The following is a 9,264-nucleotide window of genomic DNA, read 5'->3' as shown; positions in this document are numbered from 1 at the left end:
CCCATCTACCGCCCTGCCTTCCCATTTCCTCCTTACCATCCCCAGTGGTCACCTAGCTGCCCACTCAGCTGCATGTGATACCTCCTGGCATTTCAGAACCAACGTCTCCAAAACCAATTTTTGTATGCCTCTCTCCCAGCCAAACCCTCTCTTCTTCTAGGCTTTCTCAGCTCAAAAAAAAAAAAAAAATGGTGCTTCTACCTACCTACCCGCTGGCTCAAGCTAAAACATTCTTGATGGGAGGCATTCTTGATGTTCCATTGATTTCCAAGCTAATCCAGCCCAGCACCTGGTAGACTCTCAGTCAATACAGACCAGACTGACAGGCGGTTAAATGAGCTGGGGGCTGCACGGACAATGCTTGGAGCTGCCACTCCAGCTGGCACCGCGTCAGCCCCTGCAGGGACGAACGTGTGCTCACGTCATGGAGACAGCTCGAGGCAGTGTACATCTGAACAAGGACTTCTACATTTTTTTTAAAGTGGGTTTTATTTATTTATTTAAGATTTTATTTATTTATTTTTAGAGAGGGAAGGGAGGGAGAAAGAGAGAGAGAGAGAAACATCAATGTGCAGTTGCTGGGGGCCGTGGCCTGCAACCCAGGCTTGTGCCCTGACTGGGAATCGAACCTGCGATACTTTGGTTCACAGCCCGAGCTCAATCCACTGAACTATGCCAGCCAGGGTGGACTTCTACATTTTGAAAAACTCTTGCTATTTCTTGGAAACAGATTTTCTCTGATTGTCTACTAAGTGTTTTCCCTCCAATGGCTGAAGATGTTGGAACCTAACCAAAATAATCTGCATTTCCATTTTTATATCATAATTTATGAACTTCACGTAGAGTTTACAAGCACTCAGTGTCTCTAATGGAGTCGAAACAAATACCAACCCCGCCAGCTATGCCCCCCAAGTTCTCTCTGCAGCCTTCCTGTGAGGAACTTTCTAGTCTTCCTGGTCGGAGAGATGGGCTGGAGTCAGCCCTGGCGTGGGGAGGGTAAGGGTAGCGATACTGCTACGTTGTGTTTACACGGGGAAGAGCAAGGACGGTCTCGCTGTCTCATTATTCCCGCTTCAGAGACCAGGAAGTAGAGGCTGAGATGGGAGCGACAGGAGCAAGGGTTGCTCATGCGCAGTGGAGCCGGGCCTGGAATCTGCGTCTCTGGCGCCCCCCATGCCGAACGTCTTTCCAGGACACCAGACCGGGGTCTCTCCACCTGGGCACTGGTGACATTTTGGGCTGTATCATTCTCTGTTTGGCACTGCAGGATGCTTCCTAGCATCCCTGGTCTCTACCCTAGGTGCCAGTGGCACCTATCCCCCTGTGACAACCCCACATATCTCCAGACACTGCCAAGTGTCACCCCTGATGGAGAACTGCTATGCTGGACTGTGTCTCTGTCTTTGACTGTGAGGGAAACACAAAAGGTAATAAAACTCACCCTCTCAGAGCCCCTCCCCCACCCCTGGTTGTTCCCACAAGTCACCGGGGTGAGCTGAGAATTGCTTTGCCCACAACATCACTCAGAATTCTGACTCAAAGCTACCTAATCCTGGGGACAGAGAGTTTACCTTCTCCGCCCTACTCCGCACTCCACCCCAACAGTGAGAAGGGTGAAGCGGATTTTCCCTCCTTGGGTCAGCAGGAAGATGCTACACTAGAGAAGCCTTGCCTCCTCCTTGCAGTATCCCATCCATCTAAAGGCAGTTGCCTTTCTGCTGTGCGGGACACATAATCCATGGTGGTGGGCCCACCTGCCTGTTGCCCCACCCACACCACGGTCTTCGCCCTCACCCCCAGCTCTGGGCCTTGCTGGGTAGAGCATTTATGGAATGCAAGCCAACACAGGAGTGAGGGCTGGACACAGCAGCCAGTTCTGGGGAAGGATGCTCCTGGCTGTCTCCTGGAGAACTTGGGCAAGAAAAAAAGTCTCCGAGATTGATTTTCCCATCTATAAAATGGGAAGACCCGTTTCTCGGGGGAGCTGTGAGAACGAAGTGACGGCAAACGTTGACTGGTTCACAGAGGTGCTAGTTGTTGGGTAAATGCTTCCTGCAGTGAATGTCCACTTCCTCCACGTGGTTACCTGCGACAACTCCCTTTCAATGCCTGAACCCCTTTGGTCAGGGTGTGACCCCTGGCCACCGTGCAGTTACTCCTTAGGGCTGTCTGCCCAGCTAGACTTCAAGTTCCCTGAGGATAGGGCCTGTGCCCTTTGTCCCCTCCCATGGCGGCCAGCCTGAGACTCGCTCAGAAGGAGGGCTGGGGAACGGATAGTCTTGACGATTCCTGCAGGAATCACCCTTGGCCTTGGCACTGCCTCCTCTGGGTGAATCTTAACAGAGGAAATAGTTCGCCTTGGTGGTAGCCTGAGGATGGCACCCTGGACTCCCAGTTCCGCCAGTTCAGGCTATGAACCATCGTTTTGCTTCTGGTTTGGCCATTTTCTTTGATTTCCCCAGTTGACACTACCTTATGGCAGTAAGATTCAACCTCCGTGTAGCAAACGTGAAGAATGGAAGAGGGGCTCACTAGGGACTGGCTACCAATCCCTACCCCAGGCTGCACTACAGGGCCCAGGATCCAACCCCCATCTCTGCCCAGCCATCCACTCCTGAACCATCACCCAGTTACTGGTGCTTTCTGTGCCTCAGTTTCCTCACCAGTACTTTAAGGAGATACATACGACCTGCTTCAAAGGGTTAGGAGTAGATTAAATGTGCAGCACCCAGAGCGAATCACGCCCTCCATCTCTATTAACAAAGCACGCCTGCCCTGTAACTCGGGTGGGTGGGTGGGGTGCCGGAGAGCGAGCTGAATTGAGGGGAAACTTTCCCGGGCTTCTCAGCTCTGTTGTAGCCAGCGGCAGGCAGGCCGCAGAGCAGCAGGGGCGCGCGCTTCCGTAGCGGGCTCCCGGTTCTCCATTCCTTCCGCAGGGAAAGGTGGCGGGCTTCAGCAGACCCAGGGCGCCGGGGGAACGCGGACCCAGACCCCACAGCCCCACCGCAGAACACGAGCAAAGCCCCCCCCCCCCCCGCCCCGCCCCGCCCCACTCTACGGCAGCATTCGTTTCATTTCTTTTTCAAAAAATTAGTAAAGGCTGCTCAACGTTCTGCACTCTTCAAAGCACCCAGGACGAAAATGTCCCTTCCCAGTCATCAGGCCAGTTCCCTCGGCCCTACTTTTACCCCTACCCCCCACCTCCTGTTTTGGTCGGGCACAGGGAGCCCGCCAGAGGGACTGCGGGCATCTGATGCCCCGCCGCTCAGCGGGCCCCCAGAGGGGTCTCCGTCCGAGGCCGGCCGTCCCCCAAGGTCACCCAACTTTTTCCTCTTCCCGCAGCTGCCGGGGAGGGTCCGGGAGGGTCCGGAGGGGGTGGCGGCCCCGGGGCACGGCGGGGGCGGGGCGGGCGTCCGCCCCGCATTCTTCATTGGCCAGAGCGGGCTGCGGGCGAGAGCGCTGATGTCAGGCGGGCGCGAGTGCGGCGGGCACAGCGGCGGCCGCCCAGCAGCCCGGGCTCGGGTGGGGGGGCGCCGAGTGGGGGCGGCGGCCAGCATGCTGCTCGGCTGCAGCTCGGCCTCCCACACCCGCTGCGCCCTCGTCCTCGCCAGCAGCGGCGGCGGCGGAGCAGCGAGCGGCGCCCGTGTCTGCAGCGGCGCCCGGTCCAGGCGCGCGGCGCGGCGGCAGGGGTCGGCACTGGGGCGGGGTGCGGGGACCCGGCATGGCGCTGCGGAGGGGCGGCAACGGGGTGCCGGGGCGGCTGCTGCTGCTGCTGCTGCTGAGCGCCGCGTGCTGGGTCCCGCCGAGCGCGCAGGTGAGGCGGTTGGCGCGCTGCCCCGCCACTTGCAGCTGTACCAAGGAGTCCATCATCTGCGTGGGCTCTTCCTGGGTGCCCAGGGTCGTGCCGGGCGACATCAGCTCCCTGTGAGTGAGTGGGACCTCTCCAGCCCCCCGCCCCGCCCCACCCCACCCCGTGCCCGCCGTCGCCAGCGAGTTGCTTCTGGCCTTGGGACGCCGCGACCCGACCCCACTCCCCAGCCGGTTTCTTTATGTTTGGGTGGAAGAGCGCTGCGGGACGTGGGTGGAGTCTCGGGCCCTGGGGTGGATGGAGGGAACCAAGACGCAGAGTCTGGGAACCCGGACAAGTCCCTGTGGCAGTGTTTCTCCAAGTGTGGCCCTCGGGCCACCCGCATCAGACCCACCTACCTGGCAGGACCCACCTGCCTGCCTTGTGCCAAGGCAGATGCTGGGGTCCGCGCTGAATGAAGCGGGGGCTCTGGAGCGGAGCCTTGGAGTCTGCATTTGGCGTCCCCAGGTGAATCTGGGGTGCGTTAAAGTTTGAGAGGATGTGTGTACGTTGCGGGGGTTGTGTATGGGCATGTCTGTGCGGTGAGCATGCTGGAGGGAGTGTGCCCGGGAAGAGGTGAAGCCCCACTGTCCCACCTCCGGTCTGGGGCTGTGGTTTACACCGTGGCCTCGTCCCGACCTCCCTACAGGTCAGGCTGGGAAGAACCTTGGGTAAAGTCATACAGCCTCTGGAGGTGGGTTGGTGGTGGTGGGGGGTGCCTCCCCATGTGACCTGGAAGAGAACACAGAGGGCTTGGCAGAGCGTTGGGGCATGTAGGGCACCCAGCCTAGTGGTCAGGTGCTGGAAGTGGGCCTGACTTCTTGCCCTGAGTCCACAAGGGCTTCTCGCCCTGTCTCTGCACCATGTACTGTATTGGCTGCTTTTCCAGTGCCAGAGGAACTGATGGGAAAAGGCTCCACATCATTTATCCACCTGCTAAGAGATGCTTTCAACCTGCCCGCACACAGCCACTCAAGCCACGTGACCAGCTCTCATAATGGCTGTGAAAGGGGGCTACTGGGCTCTATCTTCACTGCCCGGAAATGTTTCCCGGGGAAATGACTCCCTTGTTCCAGGCCTCGGTGCTGGGGGATGCCCTCTGTGAGGTGCAGAGGCGGGGAATCCCCAGGTGAAGCTGCTCTGCTCAGGACACCTCCTCTCGGAACTACCCTGTCCTGCCTCCAACCCCTTGGCAAGGCACAGAGGCCCGGACTCAGGAGTGACGGGCATCCTGTTTGCATTTCTAAAAAGTTCGGAGTCTGGCTGGCAGGGAAAGAGGGCCTTTTTGGTTCCTGATGTTGCTAAATCTGGTGACACGGAGGATCCCAGAAATTAGAATTCCCCTTGTTAAATCCTTTAGACCAGCAGCTGCTTCATTAATCTGCGTGCTCACTGAAGTCATTGTGAATAAGGTGCCGAGGTCCTGCTGTGGCCAGAAAGGATGGGGAACCGGGAGCAATAGCAGAGCCAAGCCTCTTGCCCCCACATGGACCGTCAAGTCTGGCAGATGGCATTGCCTCCCACTGCACATTCCAGTTCAGGTGTCTCTGAGTTTTTCCCCAAGGCTTTCACGGTGCATTTAATCAGAAGTGCTCTGAGTGTCTTTCAGAGATAGGCTCCCAAGGGGAATGCTTAATCCTACCCCGGAGTTTCTTGGCCAACATTAACAATGTGTCTGCACAAACAGAATCATGGGCAGAGGTGAAATAATTATCCATTTGCAGCCTGGGCCTCCTGTAGTTAAGTAAAATGAAGCAGGGGGAATTGATTCAAACTGGCTGAGATAACGTCTACGGAAGGAGCTGGATGGGTGGTAAAGGTTTCTGTTATTCAGACCAGTTTCATATTGATCCAGTCCACTGCCACAGGAACTCAACTCCCTCTTGTTCCTACCCCAAGGATCCCCTGGCCGACTGTTGTAAGACTCATTCCCTGGTGGAGGCGTTGGGAGTGCAGGTGGAGGATAAGGCTGATTGCCCATCCTGCCCAGCACTCCTCAAACAGCCCAGGCCTCGTTGTGTTCTTCTTGTGCTTGCAGGAGTCTGGTGAATGGAACGTTCTTGGAGATCAAGGACCGCATGTTTTCCCATCTGCCTTCCCTGCAGCTGCTGTGAGTATGGGAGGTTCTCCCTGAAAACGGGGGTCCCGGAGGTGCAGTTCTGGGAGGAGTGATCTCGGCGTCTTTGATGTCAGTTCTTCCTGAAACACTCAAGGCCCCTGAGTAAAAGCATGGCTGGATCTTAGTGGTAGCCTGGCCTGTGGTGTTCCCATCAAGCCGAGTCCCAAGGCGCTTGGTTCAGTGTCCCGTCTTCCTTCCGGCACGTGCTTTCCTCAAAGACTTTATTGCAGGTCCCCCCCCCCCACTTCTAGCAACTGGGGCCGTGGTTATGTCAATTTTTTTTTTTTAAAAGATTTTATTTATTTAGTTCCAGAGAGAGGGAAAGGAGGGAGAAAGAGAGGGAGAGAAACATGGATGTGAGAGAGAAACATCTCACACACCTCCAGCTGGGGACCTGGCCTACAACCCAGGCACATGCCCCGACTTGGAATTGAACAAGCCACCTTTTAGTTCTCAGGCTGGTGCTTAATATACTGAGCCACACCATCCAGGGCCTACATTGAATTTTGACCGGAACACTCACCTAAATTAACTGTTTCCTTTACTTCAAGAGAACACCTACAGTTTAAACTCTTAATGTTACCCTGGAAATGGCAGTTATTTCTAGTTGACTGAATACATGAACTATTGGGAAGCATGAGATATATTTATATGCAAAATTTTATTGAATCATTTTGTTATCCCCACAAGAAGGATATGTTTATTTCCCCATTTGACCGATGAGAAAATTGAGGCTCAGAGAAGTTCAGTAAGTTGCTCAAAGTCACAGCCAGGATTCTGACCCACACGTGTAGCTGCACTGCACCCCGGCTGCCCGTGGCCAGTGCCTAGGCTACGCCCTGCTGCCCGGGTCAGTTGATGTTTGCTAAGGAAAAGAAATGTCCAGAAAGCAGCTTTCAAAAGCGAATTGGTGACAGGCAAAGTCATGAGTACACAGCCTCCTCTCTGTATTTGTACTGGTTTCTTAAGTTTGAGATGAGATCAAAATTAAGCAATATACATTAAATTCTGAAATTTCCTGGAAATTCTAGTTCTAATAAAACACACTTTCCATATGATAGAAATTCTGTGTTAGGTATTTTACCAAGTAGACTTAAGTGGTAACTACAGAGACCGTATGAACTTTTACCAAGTTTACTTAGGTAGTGACTCATAAAATAATATTTGGTGATAAAGAGTCTTCTGAAGTTTTCCTAAACTTTTTTTCCCCTCATGGGAATGTATAATATAGTAAAAAGGTTTATAATTTTTTTTATTTTGGTCTCAGCTGTGTGACTTTTGTGAAGTGACAACTTCTCTGGGCTCACATTTCTCTAAAAATGGAGTTGGATTAGCTCCTTTTAGGTCTCTAATTCTGTGATTGCTTGTGCACCACAGGGCACTCCCTGGCTGTTCGGTTGTATGCTGGGGTTGGAATGTTTACTGAGACCCACGGGCAAGAGAAGGTAGAATAATGGGGGCGAGCAGAAAATTGGACAAAGGGAACCCGCTTGCCATTTTCTGTCCGCATCTGTGAGTTGGGTTGTGCATCTGATGGGCCAGTCTTAGCTAGGGGAGAGCCCATAGTTGCCCACTGATCAGAACACAGGAAAAGAAACAGAAATGGCTTCACTGTGGGACTCCAGTTTTACGTCTCTGCATTGAAACCTGTCCTTTATTTTCAGATTGCTGAATTCTAACTCATTTACAGTCATCCGGGATGATGCTTTTGCTGGACTTTTTCATCTCGAATACCTGTAAGTGTTGTGCTTTGTCCCTTCGCTGAGATTTGGTATTTCAGTGGAATTGCTCTATTGCTTTCCAGGCCGAACAGAATCTCTTCGAGAACTTAGGGGTGGAGAACACGGAGAAAACCCCATTCTCTTTTCAGCACTGACCTTTTGTAGTTTACTTGTGTATAAACATGCCGGGACGGGAGGAGGCTGGGGACAAAGAGGGGAAAGGAAACAAAGAAGGAAAGACATCCATTCTCTGCTGACATTTAATTTGTCATGTAGTAAGCACAATTGGAAATTGCGTTGGATATTTTTACCTCTCATAACTGGGCATGGATTTGCTGATCTGCCAGAAATAAAGCCGGAGGATTCTGGGGGTTACTTATTTCGAAATAAGTCTCCCTCGATGGGAATGCAACTTCATGTTTTTCATTCAGTTGGCCTATGTCCCGTTTGCGGTATCTCCTGTGAGCTGCTGACGAGAGTCTAATTTCCTTTCTCCTCCTTTCCAAAAAGGTTCCTTTTCTCTCCTCAGATGTGCAGTTTCTCCCCAGCAGTGAGCTCTGCCCTCCCTCTGGTTTCTGTCTTTCCCTCTTTCATGTCTTCCCCCCCTTAGGTTCTTTCATCCTGGTCTTTTGTAACTTTGTAATAATATTAATCCTGCTATCAGATGGGATTTCCTTACTTAGCATTCAGAGGGATTTTTAACGCCTTGTCTCCGCTTTCTTATCTGAGGTAGACAGGTATTGTAGATGTTTGCATTCTGAACACATCCTGGGTCTAAGAAAGCTCCCTGCTGATTTTACCTCCTAGAAGGATGTTTCTGGAGTTCCTTCTCCAGAGTGCACCTACTAGGTGCACTCTCATGACACAGGATAGTGTACTTCACACGGACAGGCAGGTGGGACTGGAGCGCTAAGCCCAGCTAGGTTCTGCCAAATCACGTGAACAGGCGATGGAGGGCGTGCCTGTGAAGCTGCCGGTTTTCTCTTGTGAGCGGTTCGGCTTGCTGTTGAGGTGATCGAGCAGGAGGGTAGCTTCGTTTATACTGGAGTCTGTCGCTGAATAGACCCCTGACTTCTACAGCCAGGCATCAGAACGTTCTCAGTCCAAGAACCAAGAGCTATTCCACTAACCAGTGGCATCGCGTGGCAAAGCCTGTCCCTTGGACCATCTCATTCATCAAAGACCCTCTTCCATTTGAGGAAGTGAGATGCCTTCAAGTAAACTGTAGGTCTCTGTGGTGCTGGGGCACAGTCACAGTGCTTGCATCTCTCACCGAGACTTTAAAGCATGGCCTGAATTATGTTGCAGGGTCCTGTGCTCCAGCCCTAAGATGTTTCAGTGCAGAGAGAGAAGCTCGGCCCACACTCAGTGTCATTACACTTCCTACTTCCCAGCACCTTCCAGGTCCCAAGAGGACCCTGCCTTGTCACTGGTCTGTTCAGAGATCAGACTGCGTAGGATGCGATGAACTCAAAGTTTGCCAGAAGCCAAGCTTAATGGAATTCTCCCTCAGCAAAAACTTCCATAAGGAGATATGAAACAATGGGCTCCCCCAAGGGAGAGTGATATTAACACAA

General features: G+C 53.1%; 1 protein-coding gene and 1 long non-coding RNA gene across 2 annotated transcripts in view; one reads left to right on the top strand and one right to left on the bottom strand.

Annotated features, from left to right (window-relative positions):
• The first annotated feature begins 3,472 nt into the window (after window positions 1–3,472).
• Window positions 3,473–9,264, top strand: part of LGI2 (leucine rich repeat LGI family member 2) — a 27,273-nt gene continuing 21,481 nt past the window's right edge. Inside the window, exons 1-3 of the mRNA XM_028507009.2 lie at window positions 3,473–3,924; window positions 5,886–5,957; window positions 7,631–7,702. Of these exons, the coding sequence (XP_028362810.1) occupies window positions 3,722–3,924; window positions 5,886–5,957; window positions 7,631–7,702 (347 nt within the window). The 5' untranslated portion in view covers window positions 3,473–3,721. The remainder of the gene's footprint in view (window positions 3,925–5,885; window positions 5,958–7,630; window positions 7,703–9,264) is intronic.
• Window positions 8,017–9,264, bottom strand: part of LOC118499165 — a 24,032-nt gene continuing 22,784 nt past the window's right edge. Inside the window, exon 3 of the long non-coding RNA XR_004901688.1 lies at window positions 8,017–8,027. This is a non-coding gene — a long non-coding RNA (uncharacterized LOC118499165). The remainder of the gene's footprint in view (window positions 8,028–9,264) is intronic.

Source organism: Phyllostomus discolor, chromosome 1 (assembly GCF_004126475.2).
Source record: "Phyllostomus discolor isolate MPI-MPIP mPhyDis1 chromosome 1, mPhyDis1.pri.v3, whole genome shotgun sequence".
Taxonomy (NCBI): domain Eukaryota; kingdom Metazoa; phylum Chordata; class Mammalia; order Chiroptera; family Phyllostomidae; genus Phyllostomus; species Phyllostomus discolor.
Note: the sequence above shows the minus strand (reverse complement) of the source record. Positions and strands in the feature narration are given on the sequence as shown.